Here is a 22,176-nt window from a genome sequence, read left to right as displayed (position 1 = left end):
CCTACTGATCTTTATTGTTTTCTCTGGTTGTAAACTAAACATGCTCAATGAGAAAAGCCAGGCAGTGTAGAAACATGTTGTAGAAAGAACATCCCCTGTGGCCTCACACTCAGACAGCTATTTAATAATTTTATATACTGTTCTTCTAGATTTTTTTAAATGAACATTAGCATTTATTTCTTTTAAAGTTAATATGTTTTCTGAAACTTCTTTCTTTACTAAGAAGTGTGCCTTATATGCATACATCACTCTCATTTTTATAAGGCTATGTAAAACTACATTGAATAGATACTTTGTAGTCTATTTACAGAAGTTAATTGATGAAAGAATCAATTGAGGATTTTCTACAAAGTCGGCTTCAAGCTTTTTTTTTTTTTTTCCTTCTGGGTTAGGGATTTAATCCATGTGCTAGGCAAGTACTCGTCCACTCGGCTACATCCATAGCCCTAGAAAAATTCATCTTTAAAACTTTAGAAAAAGCTTCTAAAAAGCCTTTAGACTTTAAATGCTTCTGTATTGTTTGCTTCATGTGTAGGTCAAGCAGGGTTTCATAAGAAGTCTTCAAACTCCCAGAGAATCCTTAATTCTTCTGCATCTCCACACATTTTAGCATTATATTGAGCAAAATACAGAAAATAAATATTGTTGAATTAACTTCATTCATTGTCAATAAAGTGGAAGTGAGAATTCTAATGTGTTTATGTGAATAGAATGTCTTTCAAGACAGTTTTATTGGTGATTTCAGCGATGTGACAACTATTAGCATGTAGATGCTATCTGGAAGCCAATTCTTTTTAAATAATTGCTTTATTTTTACAGTCATTAAAGATATATATTTAGTAAGTGGTATTGAAATTATAGCTGGGCCAAAAACGGGAAAGAAAAAAATCACAAATAGGTGCACTCCCAGGAGACACCACTGTGCTCTCTACCTGGATTTGCCTCCCTCACCATGAGGTGCACTGGCTCCTGACACTTCTGCTCTGTGCTCAGAGAATGCCTGGTTCCCTGAATGGTTTCTCACTCCCTTTGTGCTCGGGGGTTTTTTGGCCCTAGAAGTGAGCTTCCTGCATAATGAGGTCTTGGCTCATCTCTCTCCCTTTCCTTCCCTAGTTCTCTTTGCCATGAAGGAGGATAATGAGAAGGTGCCTACTTTGCTAACGGACTACATTTTAAAAGGTAAGAGCAGCTGTAGGCCTCCTGAAGCAGAAGTGGTCCCTGGGGACTCCTGCTCCAGCTATGGAAGCCACTCTGAAGCCCTTCCAGACCCAACTGGGCAGGGAGGTGGGACAGGGAAACCGGGTGGACATGTGTGAGACCTCCACAATAATGGGTGTTGCTAGGAGGAGCCCTAAGGAGGAGATTGCATCTTCCCAAGTCACCAGTGTGACTCCACACCAACAAGGGAGTCAATGTGATAGTCTCATGGAGTTTGGACTATGTGGTATTTAGTTTGGAAAAACAAAGCCTGAAAATAATCTAAAACTTTTTAAGTATTTGAAAGGAAAATGAAGTCATGAATGAAATCATATTTTTAAATATATATATATATATATATATATTTTTTTTTTTTTTTTTTTTTTTTTTTTTGTCATGCTGGGACCAAACTCAGGGCTTCATACATGCAAGTCAGGCCATCTACCATTCAGCTGCACCTCCAGCTTCCACAACTTCTTTTTATTGCTTCCTTTTATTTATTTTTTTAAAATATTTATTTTTTAGTTGGACACAATACCTTTATTTTGTTTACTTATTTTTATGCGGTGCTGAGACTCGAACTCAGGGCCTTGCACATGCTAGGCTAGTGCACTCCCGCTGAGCCACAACCCCAGCCCCTCCTTCCTTTTATTATGGAAACTCTCAACACATATGATAGTAGAGTGAACGGTACTTACTATCCAGCTTCAGCCATCATTAACTCATTAACTTTTATTTCTTTATACCCTACCCAACTTCTCCCTTTCTATATTATTTTAAAGCAAATCTCTGTTATCATATTCTTTCATCCATAAATATTTCAGTATGCATTTCTAAAAGATAAGGACTTTTTAGAAAAACATAGTTATTACACCAACACTAAAGCATTTTCTTAATTCTACATTTCTTGGTATCATTTATAATTCAATCAGTGTTTGGATTACCCTGACTCTCCTATATAATGTTGTTCAGTTTATCTGTTCAAATCAGGATCCAATGAAGGCCAATGCATTTTGTTATTTATTTATTTTATGGCACCTGGGCTTCAACCCAGGGCCTTGAGCATACTAGGCAAATACTCTTCCACTGAGCTACACTACCAGCCCTATTGCTTTTTGATATTTCCTAGGTTTCTTTTAATATACATAGGTTTCCCCTTTCCTTCCTTTCATTCCTTGAAATGTATTTGTTGGAGAAATTAGTGGGTTTTTTTTTTTGTTGTTGTTCCTGTTTTTTTTTTTGTTTTTTTTTTTTTGTCCCACAGAATTTCCTCACCCAAGATTTTTTTCATCCCTCAGCTAAGTTACAGTTTTCTTCCCTCTCCTTTAATTCCTGTGAACTGATAGAATGAGAGACTTGAAGACTTCCATCACAGTCATATATTGTCTGTTGTCTTTCTTTTTGTGATATTAATAGTGTCTAGATCCATTATTTTATTAGCTTTTGCTCTATGTGCAAACAAACCTTTTTATGGTTTCAAATGGTTTGGAGAATTCATAGTTTCAAAACCCTGGGCTATACTGCTACTGTTAGGATCAGAGAGATTAATCTTAAGTTTAAGTAGGAAGGACTTAGGTTAAATATTAGGAAGAACTTGTGGCTCTTAACTATTTTAAAAGCAAATTTCTCAAAAGAAATGTGTAGAAATGGATGATACAAGTTTTGTGGTCTGAGAGCTAGATTTTACCATTCACCATCCCTAGAACTGTCAATGAATTTCTAAAAGTAGTTAATGTGAGCACATTCTACTTGCTTCCTAACAACCCTGTTGGGTAGGCGCAGGTACGTGCTACTGTACATATTTGAAACAAACATGAGTAGGTGAAGTCATTTCTCTGAGGTCATAGACTGAGTAATGCAGATCCAGGATTTGAACCCAGGCAGATGGGCCCTGGAGAGTACATGCTTAATCAGTCCACCTACCACCCACCCATCATTGTCTCTTCTCATTCCTTAAAGGAGAACACATGACTACAATTGTTGCCTGGTTCTAAGGGGTTATCTTCTGCTCAGGACCTAGTGTGACCACCACGGTGCTTGATCTCTCGCCTCTCCTCTCGTTTCAGTGCTCTGTCCTACCTAACCTTGCCTTTGGAGCAGCCTGGTTGCAGGAGGTCACTGAGCAAGAGTCATTCCATCACGGGGACTGCATGACACCACGTAACCTCCGACGTGTATTTAAACGTGTATAGCTTAACCTGGATTAAACATGAGCAATTGCGCGGGTCCTTTGCCGTTGGCTTCTAGTGCTAGCAATCATTGGATGCATGATAGGGGCGCAGGGCCGGTGATGTCGCCTCCTCTCCGCCTATGTCAGGGAAGGCAGAAGCTCTCACCGCTCATTATATAGTCTGGCTCCAGCCCTCAAAAACAGCTTATACTCTAAGACTAATTTTGAAATAAACCTTCATTTAATTAATATTCTTTATGTGCTTTGGAGTATGGTGTCCATCAGCTCTCTGTTTCAAACCCTTTATAGGAAGGATATGTAGCTACCTTTACATGCTGGCCTGTGGCTCGTGGCAGTTAGCATAGTGTTTATGGACCAGGATAATGCCCTGTGGGTTGTACATAAGGTACAGACAGAAGAAGGAGGCCATCAACAGACTCCTAAGATTTTACTGTGTGGCCTTATTAAAGGGACTATATGTTGTAGAAATTAGCTGGCCAAAGGGGGCATCAGATCAGTGGGGAGAGAGAATAGCTCAAGGAGGAGCCAGGCAACTGCAGTGCCTCCTGTCGGGATAGCTACATTGGCTCCTGGAGGTCTGGGGTTCTGGGGTTGGAGGGACATAGGAAATTGTGGCTTCTCTTCTTTTGCCCCCACCCCAGGGAACAGCACCCCAGGACTTCGCACATCGTCCCTGCTCATCCTGCAGCCCTGAGGTCTGGTTGCTCTGATTCACATGCAGCCTCTGGCATCAGTAGCAAGCAGCTGCTGGGCATGTTGGCACACACCTGTAATCCCAGCGATGTGGGAGGCTGAGGCAGGAGGGTTACAAGTTCAGGCCAGTCTCAGCACCTTAGCAAGAGTCTATCTCAAAATAAAAAATAAAAAGGGATGGGTAAAGTGCTCCTGGTTCAATCTTGAGCAAAACAAAACAAAACAAAACAACACGCAGCTTCTAACCATGACTAAGCAGCTGTCAAATGCTGTTCTCCTGTCCCAGGTATGGGCTCTACTTCACCACAACCTGAATTCCTTTGGTCTTCCTTTTCTGGGTTGGATGTTGTTAACTCTGCCAATTCTATACTCCCTCTTTTAAAATAAAACAAACAAACAAAATACCTTTATGGGATACTTGCTATGTGCTTGCCACTGGCCTTTTCACTTTCTACACACTGTCCTCACATCACAGCAACCCTATGTACAAGTATTTACTTGTTTTATTGTGATTTTCCAGGAGAAACCAAGAAGCAGAGATCTGCAGCAGGTGGCCCAAGGCTGTATAGGAAGTGATGGAGACAAACTGGCACTTAGGTCTCTTATCCAATTAGGAGTGTAGGGTTTGCTTTAACCAAGCATGTCACACGGAGAGCCATACTTTACTATGTTAACTACTGCACAGAAGACCACAAGGTTGACATAGGTGACAGTAGAAGACATTCTGGGTGCTCTGCTTCTCACTTTCTGGGCCTCTGATTGTCTAAAAGAAGTCCAGTAGACCATCTTGCCTGGGGCAGGGGATAGGGACTTAACCCTACCAGGGAAACAACCCACTGTCTGCAGCTCTAATTCAAGCATTTACAGACAGCAGAGGTCCTCAGAGAGACACCTGGCAGTTGTTATACAATCAGGAATGATGAGAACAGGGGAAAGCCAGGAAAGAGAATTAGGCTCACCTGTTAATCACAGACATTGTCTGCAATGTCCTTGGGTTAAGTATTGAGAGTCAAAACTCCATCAATTTTGAAAACCTAGAGCAGAGCTTTTCAAGACTTGATTGAAAATACTAACCACAAGGGTCCTATTAAAAGCAGATTCTGACTTGGTTGGTCTGGGATGTGGCCTGGGACTTTTCATTTATAACAAGCTGCTAGGTGAGGACCATACAGCTGGGCACCATGCTTGGAGTAGCAAGGATATAGGGAAAGGTCATGCAAAACCATGAGGAATGGATGTCATAGACCCTCTACACTTCCAACGTGGACAAAAGGCCAACAGAAAGAGGAGCTGCTCTTCTCCCCTTCCCCACTCACCTCCTCCTGGAAAGAATGTGTCCCTGACACTTGTGATTTATTTTTTACTACCAGCAGCTTTGATTAGTTTGTCTCTGTTGCTTCACACACCTGCTGGCAGGATAAATTGGGGGAAAAGGAGTGGCTGACCCAGATCTGACAAATCCGAAGCTCTTAGGGACTCACTGCTTCCCTTTTGCTGAGACTAATGAAAAACCCCACAGCTGGCAAAGTGTCAAACTTGTTAATGACCTCACACCACCAGTGGCCTCTATCTTTAGTGCCAATGAGTTGCAGAATCAAAGTCATCCATATTTGTCAAAGAACTAATATTTATATTAGTTTATGACCCCAAGAATTTGCATGTATGCCTCATGGTCCCTTCCCCTGTTCTCATAATTCCTGATTGTATAACAACAGGGAAGGGTTCCAAGGGGGAACTAACAAGGGGGGACATTTACAGGTCCAGTCAGTTAGCTGCAAAACTCGTCTGGTCTAGTATGTCTGCACTCAAGGAGGAGTTTTGCAGGCCCAAGGTCTGTAGGGAGCCCCCTTGTAGGTAGGATGGAGACCTTTCTGGCACTAGTAGGTCCATTACTGAGGTGTAGTTTTATTGAAGGATTTTGCAAACTAGTCTAGTCCCAATTAGAAAATTCTACTAGATCAAGTCCCAGTTAGAAAATTCTACTGCAGAGCTAGAGGCTACTCTTGATTTATGTAGAGTTGAAGCAGTGATCATGGGGGACAGACCATTTTCCAAATAGAATAGTCCATGTTCTCTGTCCTCCCAGGTGTATTTGAGGATGGGAGACAGATGTAATTCCTTGGAAAGAGAACTTCAAGGTAAGGGTTTTGTGCCCTCAAAGTTTGAAGGACAAATTGGGTTTTTAAAATTATATAAGCCATTTCAGTTAGTGGTCAGAGAAGAAGAAAGAGATGGAGACTCTCAAGTATTAGGCACAATCCTTTAGTTGCCTTTGTATTTTTGGTGCTAAGAATTGAGCCAGGTCTTCATGCATGCTAAGCATGTGCTTTACCACTGAGCTACACTCCAGCCACTACCCAGTTTTAGCATGTCTTATGCCCTCATGGCCTTGACTGAGGCCATTCCTGAGCATTGTTGAGCACCCACTCAGTCCTAGGCACTCCAACCATAGCCCGGTCACTGAGGGCATCATGGCTCGACACCAGAGGTCAAAACCAGGTAGTATCTCAGAATGCCCAAGTTTCCTTGCAGCAGAAGCAAGAAGTGGAGAGAGACAGGCTGTTTTCACAGAAACCAGGAGAGGTGACTCATCACCTCACCACCAGCCAGCCTCTGTGATTAGTATGCACAGAGAGAGGGGTAATTAAATGTTACCCTTGGAGAAGAGGCACTCCCTTTCTTGATGGCGCCAGATTATTTATTTCCTTGAGAGGGTGAAAGAAAAGGTGTTTGGATTCCTGTCTGAGCCTGAGGTTTGCTCTCCTCCTTTCATTAGGGAGTGGAAGCACAGGTCACTCTGCTGACCCGGAAGGTTCTTTAGCTTCTTAATGCCTTTCTTCTAAAAGAACAATGAGCCACCTTAGCCCACAGCCCAACAGCCCCACAACCCTCCCAAGCCCTCATGCATATTCATCCTGCTTCAAAGAGCACAGCGTGGAATATGCAAATTAGCCAGGCAGGAGCTGGTTGGCATTTTGATAATAGCTTTGTCTGAGAAAACCCCAGGGACACGTGCACATCTAGTTTCCTTCTCTTTTTTCTCTCTGTGTCTCTTTCTCCTCCCTGTGTCCTGCTCTTGACTCTTCCACTCTCAACCTGCCAGAGAACAGGGAAATGAACCAAAGAAACAAGTTAGTGGAGGAGCCAGGTGTCTAAATTCCAGTCCAGTGTATTTCCACTTCATCCTCTCTCCTCCCTCCTCTTCCAACAGAATCATTTGATTTTCCCCACCAGTGTTGCCAAGATCTGACAATGACCCAGAGCTCCAGCCTGTCCTCTGCTCTCCGTTGACTCCCGCCTCTTGTCTGGGCACACATTCTATGACATCTCTCCCAGAGATGAGCTCTCTGCCCTTTGCCATCACTCTATCTTCCAACCTGGTTTTGCGCTTGCTCTCAGCAGTCAGACCTCAAACTCTTAAGGACTAGCCTTGCTCTCTGAGCAAGAAGGGAAGGAACTGCTTACTTGCACAGGCCAGAGGGGAAAGAAGGCTTGAATGCGAGTTGTCATCACTGACAGATCACTAGGACTCAAGCATTCCTGACACTTGAAAGCTAAACCATACCTGTACCCCATCAGTCACAGCACAAGTGACCTCGCTATTGCCCACTCTTTTATCCCAGGCAGCAGTTTCTTCTTCCAAAGACCAGATTCCTTACCCGCTCCTGTAGCAGAACTCCTTGGAAAACATGTAGAGCAATGCCCTAAATTCAGAGGATATGGTCCTGCCCACTTCCCTACAGGGGAGAAGCCCTGCTGTGCAGGAAGCTGGCTGAGGTTGGAGGCCACATCTTTGAATCTGTTTCATTAGGAACCCGAGAAGGGAAATGTGAAGGCAGGTGCAGGGATGCTGGCATCTCCTGGCATTTCAGAGACAAAGGATTCTCTTCCCTTCACTCTGAAGGCCCTGGGAGAGCCAAGGCTTAGGGAGGTAGATTATCTTATTCAAGGAGTGTAGATTTGGGAATTGGGTTCAAATCTCAGCTGTACATATTATGAACTATTTTTTTTTTCTTGGTTGTGTTGGGGATTGAACCCAGGGTCTCACACATGCTAAGCATATGCTCTACCACTGAGTGACACTCCCAAGCCAAACGAAATAATTTTTTAAAAAATTACTTAATTCTTAATTTCTCTTAGCCTCACCTTCCTCATTTTAAAAATGAAGCTATTAGCCAGGCACTGTGGTGCATGCCTGTAATCCCAGCAGCTTAGGAGGCTGAGGCAGGAGGATTGCGAGTCTAAAGCCAGTCTCAGCAATCTAGAGAGGCCCTAAGCAACTCAGTGAGACCCTGTCTCTAAATAAAATACAAAAAAGAACTGGGGATGTGTGGCTCAGTGTTTAAGTACTCCTATACTGGTTCAATCTTCAGTACACCCTGCCCCCTAAAAAATAATGGAGCTACTTATATTATTAACAATACTAGAAATTCTTCCAGAGTTGTCTTGAAGAACCTTTAGCGTCTAGCACATATGCTAAGTGTCAATGAAGCATGACTTATTCTTACTAGAAAACATTAAGGAACACAGGAGGCCAGAAAACAAAGAAAAACAAAACAAGACAGGTGCAGCCTGTATAAATCAGCCTTTTGCCTACTTTTTACCCTCATCAGATCTGGCTCAGTGTTAGCCCAGAGAGCCCCAGGGTGCTCCTTCTAGAGCCAGTGGCCTCCAGGATTCCTGCATAAGGAGACAAAGCAGGGAGGCAGGAGCTGGGTCTTATTCTGATTCCTCAGCAGTTTCACTCAAATTTGGTGGAGGAGGGATGGTGTAAAAAATTTATTTTTGAGCTTAGAGAATCGTTTTTTCCTTTCACTGGCAAGGAGACAGATAGAGGGGGGACAGAAGAGGAAACACACAGGCCACACCAGAATCACTCAAGGAAGCTGATCCAGGTTTATGATAAGATGGGACAGGTGGGAGCAAGAGGATTAATTCAAGAGATTTTAAAAAGGCTCTGCAGATTTCCTGCAGGGCTGTTCTTACATATTACATGAGCGTCAGAGACCACAAGTAGCAGTCTTCAGGGTGCTACCTATGCCCTCTGTCTCCAGCAGGCAGAGCTCAGATCACGGGCAGATGTCAGAGGGATTGTTCGGCTCTGTGTAATAAGTCGGCCTTCTTGGCCCTAGAAGGCAGTGGGCAGTGTGAGGTAAAGAGAGGTGGCAATCCATAGGGTGCTGGGGCTGGAATTCCTATATTCTGTGGGCAAGTTGGGTTATTGACCTAACATACCCTCTTCAGGATGAGAAAATGATGTTCTTTTCACCCTGTAGGTTTGGATTCTCGTTGAGATGCAAACACAACCAGAAAGGACAATACTGAAAGTATCGGGAATTTTCAGCTCAGAGCAACTAAACTGCAGATCATTTTGTGAAATCAAGTTCAGTTAAGATATGGGTTCAGAATCTCTGGGGTGCTATTAAAAAAAAAAAAAGCGCCTACCTTGTCCTGACCCTTCAACATTATGATTTAGTAGGCTGAGAATGGAACTTGGGAACTTGGAATCCCAAAATTCCTGTTCAGCAATTCTAAGATGCACCCCACCTGAGAATCCCTGGGATGAGGATTGGAGTGGAAACAAAGAGGCAGTAGGTTGGGAAGATTCCATCACAGAAAGAGCACATCTATTTCACCTCCTTCCAAAAGGTGGCCCCATGTGGATACGCAGTTCTACCCTGTCACCAAGGCAGTATGGACTAGGGGTATGGTTCAGTGCTAGAGCACTTGCCTAGCATGCATGAGGCCCTGGGTTAGATCCCTGGAACTGGAGGGGGGGTGGGGGGGCGGGGGGAGGGGTGGAGCTGCAAGAAGTGTGAGGCCTTTTGGAAGCTGGACAGTGGTTCAAACTCAGCTTCCACAGTGGGAGTGGGCAGCTGTCCAGGAAGAGGAGCCAGGTAGGAACTGGAACCTGCTGAACTGACCACCATGGAACTGGAGTTTTGTGGTTGATACTACAGGAAACTCAGCATTTCTCTCCTCTAATCCCCTCAATGTACAAGTGAGGAAAGGTGGTTAAGATGGTTTAGATGTTCCCTGTGTGTAAGTAGAAATTATTGGCAGAATCTTGACCAAATCCAAGGGAACCCAACATGCTTTCTTCCCAAAGGAAAAGAATCATGGGTGGGTCTGGCCTTAAATAAGTTTGTTATAATAAAAATTTTGCAAAACAATGACACAAACAACCACCCAGAAATTCAATGGAAATAACAGGTGAATGTGAGATACAGACACCTGAAGTGAGTTCTCTGAATAATAACATGAAAAAAAATTGGAAAATGAAAGGTATAATGAGATACACACAACTGAAGGGAATTGTCTTAAATGGCTGATTATAATGAGATGTACATAAATTGTAAGGCTTGTAATGAAATGAAAAAAATCATATTCTTGCCTGATAAGATGGGGTGTAATGTCTACACCTGAAATAAGTCATCTCAGTGTGCTGCATGTAATGAGATGCACATAATTTTAAAGAGTGTAATGAGATGAAAAATAAATCAAACACTTGTCTTAAAATGAAAGATGTACTAAGATGCACACACCTGAAGGGCATTGTCCTAAATGGGTTCAATTTAATGAGATGCATTTAATTTGCAAAGGGGATAAATGAGATTGGCCCAGAGAGAGGCTGAGAAACACAAAAGTATAAGATACACTTGAAAGTGGTATAATAAAACCTGCCTCATCTATGGAATGGAAATAAGATGCCAAAGTGGGAATGCACAGTATGATGCAATCAACATTCTGGCAGTCCTTGGTTCTCTATCCCTTGGCCTGTGATGCTTTGTAAAGTTGAATTATCTTTTGACCCTAGGTCGATGCCAGGCATAAAATAGGCACCTATGAAACTTCATTGAATGAATAACTGGCTCAGGCATTGTAGTCTACATGGAAAAAGGAAGATATAAGGAGGAATCATATAGCAAGGAACTTCAAAAGGCAACGGAAAATAATTTTCTGTGAGCAATGTTCTTGGGAACAACACTGGTGATGGGATCTAATCTGCATAGATAAAAACCAAAACTGGTGATTTTTAGTCTCCCAGACTCATGATTTCTTCTAGGGGTGAGATGGGCAGGTAACGTATGTGCATATAGTTGGATGGGAGACAGGTAGACTTTGCAACAGAAGATAGGAATATCATTTCTACGATTATGTTCTCTCCAATATTTTGTTTCAAAGTCAGACTTCTCTTGGACTGTCTTCTTGTTATGGTTTGGACATGAAGTGTCTCCCCAAAGCTCCTGTTAATGTAGAAGGATTCGAGGTGAAATGATTATATTATAATAGCTATAACCTAATTAGTAGATTAATCTGTTCTATGGGTTAATAATTTGAATGAACTAACTGGGTGGTAACTGTAGGCAAGTAGGGCATGGCTGGAGGAAGTAGGCCACTGGAGGCATTCCTTTGGGGTTTATACTTTGTCCCCAGTGCCCTCTCTATGCTTCTTGGCTGCCATGAGTAGAGCAGCTTTTCTGTGCCATATCTTTGCACCATAATGTTCTGCCTCACCCGAGCCCAGAACAATGGAGTTGGACAACCACAGACTGAACCTCTGAAATCATGAGCCAAAATAAACTTTTCTTCTTCAAAGTTGTTCTTGTTGGGTATTTTAATTACAGTAACAAAAAACTGACTAACATACTTGTTTTCTCATTTTTTTAAATAATTTTTAGTTGTAGCTAGACACAAAGCCTTTGTTTCATTTATTTATTTTTATGTGGTACTGAGGATCGAACCCAGGGCCTCACAAATGCTAGGCAAGTGCTCTACCACAGAGCTACAGCCCCAGCCTTGTTTTATGATTCTTGATGAAGTAACAGGTTTAGAGAAATATGTCCCTTCTTAAAAACGACCACTTAGATATTTGAGGGGGAAAAAGACCCCTCTTTTTAATTTTAAATTTAATTTTTTAATTAATTAACCAGCTAACCAAGTAGGGAGAGCCCCATAATAAATGGCAGCCTCCGTGTTGGGAGACCACAGGGGATGATGAATGTCATAGCCTGGAGAACATCCCTTAGGGGGCAACTAATTATTCAACCACATTCAATCGTGGCTGCATGGGAATATAGTTCCCCAGAGTGCCTGATGGCCTGATTTTTTCAACAGAAATCAAGAATCTGATGTTTTTAACATGCAGTCTTCAAACCTTTAAATGTTGGTACAAAAATGTTAAAAACAACATATGGTTCAGACAAAACATGTCTGCCAGCTAAATTTGACTTGAACATCATGCTTGACCTGAGACTCTCTTCTCTGCAAATTTGAGTAAAGTTGGAGGTTACTAGGATGAGATCTGGTCCTAGTCATTACAGGAATACCACAAACAACTTCAGTTCCAAACTTCTTCCACTAGAATGTAAACTCCCTGAAGGCAAGAACTTTGATCACAGTTGTACCATTGGTGTCTAAAACAGTGACTGAGATAGAGTTGAACGTGTGTTAAATGAATGTTCAAGCCATGAGGAGTAAGAAGGAGAAGACTGCAGGATGATAGTCTTTGCCCTCAATGGGCCCCATACAAGGCAGCAGAGGGGCTCTTTGGTAGAAGATATATATAGCTCTGGTCATCCACTCCCATGAGCAGGTTCTCCAAAAGTTAAAGGTCTTTCCTGATGGACAGGGGTCAGGGGCAGAAATCAATCTGAACAGTTTCCAAGACACTAATACAAAGTTCCATTTGGGGCTGAAGGAACAGCCCCCCCACCACACACACACACACTGTCCCCCCATCCTCTTTCATTACTACGGGGATTATGGAACATCTTCTTCTTGGGTTAGGTAGCATTTTAATCATGATGCAGAGACAGGGTTTGGTGCTTCTTCAAAACAAAATTACCTATGTCTCAAATGATTTAGAAAACCTTTTTTAGTTGGCAGCATGGTTGAAAAGATGGCAGAATGGGATAGAAAAACGTAGGAATGGAAGGAGAGGCAGAGGCAGGCCACTCTGTAATCCCTGGGGATAGTATTCCCTGAAGTGTTTTGCTGAATCCCTGTATAACTTGATATTACTTGAAATAAAGCAGGAACAGGGAGGAGATACATCTGGGGAACAGCTGAAACAAAGATAAATTGGTTTCTTTTCTCCAGAACTTTTGTAGAATCTTTAGTATACTAATGTGCATTATTAAATTCTCCTAGGATCTTTAGTATACTAATGTGCATTATTAAATTCTACTAGGAAAATATATTGTTCCTTAATAATACTAGGCTAATTTGACCATGGAATTTTTTTTTCTTGGTAGCGTATCTTTTAATACATGTTCCTTGAAAATCACTGCTTTAAAAGACTAGTTTTACGGATGCTGGGAGGTGAGGTTCTAATACATTATTTTTTATCTGCCCACAGAGGGGCGCTTTGCTGAGTTTGGAGAACCCTGTCTAGGTGATGGGAGGGTAGGTTGGTGTTGCTGCTAGGCTCTGTGAGAACAGTTCCCCAAGGAACTTCCCAAAACTGCTTGGGGCCCTTTTGTGTGTATAACCATCCCCTTCACCATCCTTGGCCTGGCTCTAGGGGATCCCCAAGCATATGCACTCTGCAGCCTTCATAAGTATGAACAAGAAACTCCCCTTCTGCTTCGAAGTAGATTGCCCTAGACATCTTAGTAAGAGTGCCTAGGTAAGGAGAACTCTAGTCTGAGATTGACAAGAAAGCCTGCTTCTCACTTATGTGGGGAGAAGAGCTATCTCTGAACTTCTTTCCCCAGTGGATACAACATAACAGGGAAGGTCCCCTGCCCCACATACACACACACACAATTCAGAGGTTAAAGCTGTAGTCAAGACTGCATCTTCTTCCAGGTTCCTGGGACCTTTCACCTGTGGGATAGGAAAAGGACATGCGAAGTTGCTGTGTGGTGCTGTGGTAGCACCAGCTCAAATGGTGAAAACTCTCAGGCCTAGGACTACAAAGTCCTTGAGGGAGGTAGAGAGCAATGGAAAAGAAAGACCAAATTCAGAGCTTTCACTGCAGTGGGGGAAAATTGCCAGGAGAGGGCAGAATAGAGCTTTCTTCTGTCTTCTCTAATTTCTTTGTTTCAGACCTAGACTCATACAAGGTAAGTGGGCCAGATTTGGCCATCTTTCTGCTCAGAGTGGTTAACTCAGGTCATCCAAAAAGCACTCTCCTTTGTCCTTTTCTGTGGGTAGTCTGCTCAGTAGGATTGATGCAGAGACCTCCAAATTCTTTCTGACTTTGGTTCCACTAAAGGAACAAGGGACCTCTATGGCAGCTACAGAAAAAGAGAATTGCGAACCAGAATTATGGTAGGTAATAAGATTTACTGAAAACTTCTCGGCCACATTCAGTACTGGTTTGGTGGATACATCAGAAGGAGGTTGCATAACATTAGGCAGGTGGAGGGGGCTGGAGGAAATGATGTGGGCACCTGTGTGTGGGTGTGCCTGTGTGGGGTGGGATGCTTATCAAAGTGGTAAGTGGAAGAGTGTGTTTGTGTGTGTGTGTGTGTGTGTAAGAAAAATGAACAGAAGAGGAAATGTATTTTTATCCCACTGCACATTGCAAAAGTCTCACGCCAAAAAAGCTAGACTTTCCTCTACCTATGGCATCAAAAGGGAGTAAAAAATGATTGGATCACCCAGATTATAAATAAGGTTATTTGTTTCTCAAAAATCCCTATTAAAACATTAAATATCAGCTCTTTTGGGGGAGAAATACATTCATTTCAGGGAGACCTCAGGAAAGCGACTATTATTTTGCTCCACCCCAACCAGGTAGGGGAGGGGAAGCCCAGAGGGCCCTGAGGGTCCCCTCCAGTTGAGCCAGGTAGCCGCTCACATCCTGCCACTGAAGGAGATGGCTAATGCACAATTTACAAATGAAACTGCACGTCCATTAAATTAAATCCAATGGAAAACACACGTGTGATCAGTCCTGTCATTCACAGTCATGGTTTAGGAGGGAACAGGAGAAGAGGATGCCAACTGTGAGGGCCTGGAAGTTGGGCTGGGAGCATGTGTGTTAGGGCAGATAGTGGAAATCCTTCTCCTCCCAGGAGCCCCTGTTCCTCCAGTGCTGTGTACAATGGTGGTGTGCAGAATACCAAGGAGGATGGGATTAGGCACCACCACAGTCTTTTGGATGCTATTCCCCACTAACCCGCCATTTTGGATATCGATGGAAAAAGGGATGTAGCACCTTCTCCAAACCCTGGCTTCTCACTGGACTGATGCTTCTTTCCAATGTTTCTTCTGCCTTCTCTGATGGATGGAACTAATCAGGGAGGCTGGAGACTAATGGTGCCAGCCTAGGAGCAGAAGGACAGCCTTGTGGAACTGCAAGGTAGGAAGAATCCAAGACACTTTGGCTCCATTCCACCCTCTCTGTAGGTCTATGGAGGGGCTGGAATGTCTGAGGAGCTCCATCTGAGGATAGGAACATCTAGGGTAAGACACCATTGTCCTGTTGTTACATGAGCTGTGTTCTGTGACACACCTAGGGACAGCTGTGGTCTTCAAAGTTACCTCAATATGGCTTCCAGTGCAGGTTCTGCCACCTCCTCAGCTCCCGGAGCCAACCCAGATAGAGGGGCTCCTCTTAATCTCTCATAGGTTGAGCCCACCAGCTGATAATTTGTTTTCAGGAGAGAGAGAAGGAGGCTCTGCTGGCTCCACCCCTCTCTCCCAAGTCCATGGTTGCTGTATCCAGAGAAAGGGACCTAGAGGGGTGAGGTGGAGCCTCAGAGGGAGTCCAGGTCTCGCTCTGATCTGCAGGATGTTTTGCCTTAGGCCCTACCACTCCTCCAGCCATTGGTTATGCTTTTGGGCTTCCTCCTGCCTTCGAATGTCTCTCAAAGCAGTTGAGATACTTTTGGGGATAGATCCCAACCCTCTTTTGTCTCTCCCTTCCCTTCCAAGTCTGTCCCCTGACAAAGGCCCACTCTGCAAACAGTATTGATCCCTCTCACAGTGTGGGGCTTATAAACAACTCAAGTCCTTCTGTGGGGGACCTGTGGGTGCCATCTGTCCTCAGTGTTTGGGTGAGTCCAGATCTCACTCCTGTCTTTCCATTTCCACACAGACTGCTTCACCAGCCCCACCAAACGGAGTCCTCCGTGGTTCCAGGGAAGGGGGCCGGGGTGCTGATTGAAGCTTGGTGGTTGGGAAGAAGCAGGGTGTCTCCTCTGCATTTCTTCAAGCTACTGATGTGGGGAAGCTGGGGCCCAACTTCCTTTGTGCTCCCTGCCTATGCCTCCTGCCCCCCACCCTGAAGCCCTCCTGACAACACTCCTTTCCTGCTTGGTGATCAGCGCTTCTGGGCTGCCTGGCTACTCCAGGGAGTCACTGTGTTCCAAGCCCAGGTCGCTGACATTCGTTGTCTGCAGCTCATCGGCCTCCTCCTCCAGCTCCTCTTCCTCCTCCTCCTCCTCCATCTCGTCCTCATCCTCTTCTTCTGTCCCATCCAATGAGTCATCATGTGCAGCCATCATAGCCTGCTGCATGGCCATGGTGGCATTGTCTGAGGACAGGGACTGCAGGTTGTCCAAATTGATGGAACCTGCATGAGACAGGGCAAGGGTCATGACTTCACAGAGGCTGTTATTCAGGCCCAGTAACTTCAGTATTGAACAGGGCTGACTAGACTGGCTCATGGGGTATGAGCTCCTTGTTTCTCTCCTTGAGGGTGGGAGGTACTGGAGATGGAACCCAGGGCTTTGTGCATGCTGGTCAAGCACTCTACCACTAAGATACATCTCCCAGTCCTTTGTATTTTATTTTGATACAGGGTCTTGCTAAGTTGCTGAGGCTGGTCTTGAACTTGTGATCCTCCTGCTCAGTCTTCTAGACACTGGGATTAGAGGTGTGTGACACAATACCTGGTGAGCTACTTGTTTCTAAGGGTACCCAACCTTTGGCTAGATCATTAGTTGGTCAGAAGTCCCCCATCCATTCACTTCAGCTACTCCCTATCTCATTCTAGGCAGGAACACTTGCAGCTTACTATTTACTCAGCATCTTCTATGTTAATATGTTAAGAACTTTGGGCTTTCTAACAGTTCTGTAAGGCAGGTATTATCGTCCCCACTCTAAAGAGGGGGAAATGAGCCCCAGAGAGTTAAATCATTAGCTCAAAATGACACAGTCAGCATTGAGAGTTGGGATTGTCTTCCAGATTGGTCTAGCCTAAAATCAGTTTCTTTATACTATAGCTCATAAGAGCCTACAACAATATACATGCATGTATGCACTAAGGCTTGCGTGCACACACGCACACCTCCAACCCACTGCCCACGCAGAGCTATCTTCACATGCCAAGTTCTAAAATGTCTAGCTGATTGAATTATTCATTATGCACTCGGCGACTGGCAATTACAAGAGTGTGTATGGAGGGTGTGATGGAGAAGCTGGGAAAACAAAACTTCTCCTGGCCTCTGTTCACAAGCCAGCTGCCTGCCTTGGTATTTATAGATGGCCTTGGTCTTGGGGATCCACACAGACACAGACTGTGTTGAGGAACTTGGGGAGGTGTGTGGGAGTGAAGAGAGGGCTCTGCTGAGCTGTCACTGACTCAGATGACCACTGACTCCCACACATCTTTGTGAGATCACTTTGAGCTTGTTCAAATGTGTGCCCGAAGCAAGGTGTGGTAGCACATGCCTGTAAGCCCCGTGACTCAAGAGGCTGAAGCAGGAGGATCACAAGTTTGAGGTCAGTCTCCAACTTAGTGAGTCTCAGCTACTTAGCGAGACCCTGTCTCAAAAAATTAAAAAAGGACTAGGGATGTAGCTCAATGTAGCTCAGAGGTAAAGTGTTCCTGGGTCCAATCCTCAAGACAAAAAAAGGTGCAAAAGCATCCTTTCCTTTAAGGTTTTGAAGGAGATCAAGGAGGGCTAATCATTGTGATAGAGCAACAGTGGGGGCCTAGGTAAGGAGACAGTCCTTGAATCTTTGCTTTCCAGGAGCCCCAACCTGCCCCTACCTAGGGTACCCTTAGCCCCAGTTCTTACCATCAGGGTTTGTTCCTGGGGCACCACCCTGCTGCTGCAGCACTCCCGCAGCAATGGAGTTGGGCCAGAATCTTTGGGTGGGCCGGTGCTGAGACTTGATCTTCTTGGCTTTGGGGGCAGGGTCTGGGTTACTGGCATCAAGCATGGGCTGCAGGATGCGCCTCCGGGCATTGATGAACCTGCCCAGGGGTAAAGATGGAAAGCTGGTTAGTAGGTGGTATCTGGTGTGGGGCAGAGAGGGCAATGCTGCTCCCAGATACAATTAGATAGAACAGATGGGGTTTTGATCTAAGGGGTAAAGGCCCAGCAGAGAGAAGAGCTCCACATGTTGAGGAATTCTTAAAATCACCTGGGGGCTCGGCAACCAAGAAGCAATATGGGAAGAAAGCCTGAGGAGGATTTTCTCATGAAGATCAAAGGGAGATCAGTAGAGGAAAGGGTCCAAGGGATGGGAGATGGGGAGGGAGGGGGGAATGCTGGGGAGTGATATGAACCAAATTATGATGTTATATCATGTATTGTATGCATGTACGTATTTTAATAACGAATCTCATTATTATGCACAACTCTAATGCACCAATTGAAAAATTGGGGGACGGGGAATCCACCAGGATTGAACAAAGGAGAACAGAGCTGTAGCCATAGGTAGCAACTTCTGACTTTTCCCCAGAGAGCTGAGGGCTTATATCAGGGCCCCAACAATAAAGTCCATTCCCATCCAGCTCAGGCAGATACAGAGAAGGCGAAAACCAAGATCCCTGTGGCGTCAAAATGGAGACTCTCCCTCCTCCTTGCCATTCCTAATGTTGCAGAATGTTTTAGTTTCAGTTCACACACAGGTGGTGATCAGATGACCACGGGCTGCACCTCCTATCTATAGATGTCTGTCTCAGCAGTCAGCGGAGCTGGATGCTCAGGTGTGGTTGGATTTTCTATTCAACAAGAAGCTTCCAGGGATGAGCCTGGAACAATTTCCCAGCAGAGGGCGCTGAGAAGCTGCAGATGGAGCCATGGGTACTGGTGTTGATTCTGGCTCTCTGCATTTAGTTCAAATGGGAGGGGGACTGGCCTGGCAGCCAGGCTGAGACTGAGGCAGGTCTGGGCTTTCTATCTCTTTTCCCTTGCCAAGCATGTGGCCCCAGGTCCCGGAGGCTTTGGGCAGGTGATGCTAACTCACCAGTTGTTTACTTGCAGGAGGGTGAGGTTTGTCTGGGCTGCGATCTGCCTCTTCTCATCCTCCGTGGGGTAGGGGTGCTGAAATGAGAGGTGAAGGGCTAATGAGGGGAGGGCACCTGGGGGCCAGGTTCCCTAGAGACCATGCCAAAGTCTTGGACACAGTCTTGGGCCAGTTGTTTGGAAGCCCAAACAGGGGAAAGTTTATTTCCCCAAAGACAGTGAGCGGGCCTAGGATTTGGCCAGAGGCTAAGCCATGCCTAAGGCTCCACATTCAGAACCACCTGAGCCTCAGCCCCTCAATGGACAGCAGGAATCAGTGCAATACTGATAACTTCCGAGGCACCTTCACATCCTAGTCACTTGATTCAGCAGACAAGCAGGCATTCTCAGTGCTGGGATTTACAATGCCCTTAAAAGCCCACAAAAGGTGGTAAGCCGGGTGAATGAACCGATTCATTTTAAACTAGCTGATATTTACTGAATATCTATCATGCCTACTTATGCTAGGCATTCTTAGAAGATAAACATATTGCTAATACTATTGGCTTAGGACTCTATAGCCTGTGAAATGCTTTCATGTGCTTAATTTCTTTTAGGCAAGCCTTTCATTCAAACTCTCAGCTAGACAGGTTAGGTATTGGTATTCCCATTTTTTTTATGTTCATTTTTTTTTCAGTTGTAGCTGGACACAACACCTTAATTTATTTATTTTTGTTTATGTGGTGCTGAGGATCGAACCCAGGGCCTTGCACGAGATAGGCCAGTCCTCTACCACTGAGTCACAACCCCAGCCCTTGGTATTCCCATTTTGCAGATGCAGAAATGGAATGACTCCTGCACTGTCACTCAAATGGTAGATATCACTAACTCAGTTCTTCTGATTGTGGCCTGGTCTTCTTCAGAATGTCACTTTGTAAAACTTAGTCACTGTCTTGTGGAGGCGGCAAGTGGCACAGGTGTCTTGCATAGTCTTGGAACACTCCAGTCCATGCATTGACTATATGTTTGCTCCTTCTCTTAGACTGTACTTCTTGAGGATGGAATGTATACTTACTAGTGTGTCCCCAGCATCTTGCACATATAAATGACTGCCGAGTGAAGGAGAGCAAAAACACAGCAATAGTTGCTGTGATTTGGGAAATTTGCATTAGAGAAGCTTGGAGGAAGGATAAACAGGTGGTGGCCAGAGTGATAGGGAAAGACTGGGTCATATTAAATAATGGGAGGGAGAAAAGTCCTGAGCCCACTTGGTGGTGAGCCACAGATGACGAAGGCTATGTGTCTCTGGGTCTCAGCACTGTGCCTGGCACCAGTAGGCATCATAAATATCCAAATGGGTGAAAGCTTTGTTCTGGAAGCTAGGAGTGACCTGGGGGCTTTTGGAGCAGAGGACCAAGCTATCCAGCATCTGCAAACCATATCATTCCTTTCAATTGGGCTGGTAATAGAAAGTGGCACTAGGGTTTTCTGAAGTCCTCAAGATTGGGACTTACAACCTTATGCCTAGCTGTGAGATCTCCAGCAAGTCACACAACCATACAGCATAAAGTCACCCAATGGCTAAGTGAAATGATACTTGTAAAGCACTCGATAAAAGGTAGCTCTTCATACTATATTATGGGGTGATGTGGGGAAAGTGTCTAAAGCTCTCTAAGGAAAGAGTCTGAGGATGTGAGGGCGATCTGCCTGCGACATCTGTCACCCCACTGATTGCTAGGTTTGATTTGGCTGATCTGGCTGGCTAGGTAGGTGTTCCCTTCCTCCTTCACAGCTCCATGTGCATCCCTCCTGAAGCTGCACGCTTGGTTGAAGAGGATTTACCTTCCCCCACAGAGGAGGACCATTCTTCAGTCAAGGGTATACAAGTAGCTGTGCTCCCCTGCCAGAACCTCCAAACAAGCTCTCAAAGAGTTTGAGATCAACAGCTTGGAAGTACTCTTATTATCAGTGACAAAGGAAAGCAACCTCTTCAGTTGGCCTCGAATCCCCTGACTGAAGCAATTGGGATCATGTGTTGTTTTAATTCACACCTCTGACCCTGACTGCCACACCAGGGCAGCTGCGACTTGTGATTCATGCAATATTAAGATGCTAACAAGAAGTAAAGCACATCAGTGTTAAGGAAGCCAATTTCATGCTAATTGGGAAGGAGAGAGGGAGGCTGGGAGGAGAGACTTCAGGCCCCACAGGGTAGGGAAGCAGGGATTCTGGGAGTTTTGACATTCAGAGACTGAGGGGTGCTCATGTCCTACCCCCAGCTCCGTGCGTTTCCAACCTTCCTATCTTTGGGAAGGAATGAAGCAGCTTCCCTATCCATGGCCATCAGATCTGTGAATAAAAGTGTCCCCTCTCATTATCTACAGGGATTGGTTCCAGGACTCCCACAAATACCAAAATTCATGGATGCTCCAGTCCCTAATATAAAATGATAGAATATTTGCTCAGAATTTGTACACATTCTCCCATTTACTTTAAACCATCTCTGGATTACTTACAAAACCTTATACAATGCTACATATATAGTTGTTAACATCATATTGTTTAGGGAATAATGACAAGGAAAAAATATGAACATGCTCAGTATAGACACAGTTTTTTTCAAATATTTTCAATTCATAGTTTGTTGAATCCATGGATACAGATCCTGCAGACACAAATGCTGACCATATGACAAAAATACAGTAGTGACTTTTGGGCTTTCACTCCATATACATGCAGAACCCTCACTGGAACGCGTTTCCACCTTTCCACTGCAAGCTTTTCTGAGCTTCCAGAAAAATCTCTCACAGGTCAAAGCCTCAGGAAGGCCTTTCCCAACTCCCTGATACAGAGCCAGTCACCATTGCTCTGAATCAGTGCACCAAGCACCCTACAGGTAATGTATTCTCTCCCAGGAGTCCATGAGCTGCTCTCAGGCAAGACCAGGTCTCATTAGACATT

At 44.5% G+C, this 22,176-nt stretch overlaps 2 protein-coding genes across 4 annotated transcripts in view; one reads left to right on the top strand and one right to left on the bottom strand.

Annotated features, from left to right (window-relative positions):
• The window catches only part of Fez1 (fasciculation and elongation protein zeta 1), a 45,364-nt gene extending 41,748 nt beyond the window's left edge, over positions 1–3,616 (top strand). Inside the window, exons 9-10 of the mRNA XM_071616840.1 lie at positions 1,114–1,179; positions 3,264–3,616. Coding sequence (XP_071472941.1) covers positions 1,114–1,179; positions 3,264–3,280 — 83 coding nt within the window. The 3' untranslated portion in view covers positions 3,281–3,616. The remainder of the gene's footprint in view (positions 1–1,113; positions 1,180–3,263) is intronic.
• A 10,712-nt stretch (positions 3,617–14,328) lies between these two features.
• The window catches only part of Pknox2 (PBX/knotted 1 homeobox 2), a 266,622-nt gene continuing 258,774 nt past the window's right edge, over positions 14,329–22,176 (bottom strand). For all 3 annotated transcript variants that reach the window (XM_027945514.2, XM_071617192.1, XM_071617193.1), the window contains 3 exons: positions 19,238–19,314; positions 18,061–18,239; positions 14,329–16,610 (listed from right to left, as the gene is read on the bottom strand). In XM_027945514.2, the coding sequence (XP_027801315.2) occupies positions 16,381–16,610; positions 18,061–18,239; positions 19,238–19,314 (486 nt within the window). In that variant the 3' untranslated portion in view covers positions 14,329–16,380. The remainder of the gene's footprint in view (positions 16,611–18,060; positions 18,240–19,237; positions 19,315–22,176) is intronic.

This window comes from Marmota flaviventris, chromosome 9 (genome assembly GCF_047511675.1).
Source record: "Marmota flaviventris isolate mMarFla1 chromosome 9, mMarFla1.hap1, whole genome shotgun sequence".
Taxonomy (NCBI): Eukaryota; Metazoa; Chordata; class Mammalia; order Rodentia; family Sciuridae; genus Marmota; species Marmota flaviventris.
This window is presented reverse-complemented; position numbering and strand designations above follow the sequence as displayed.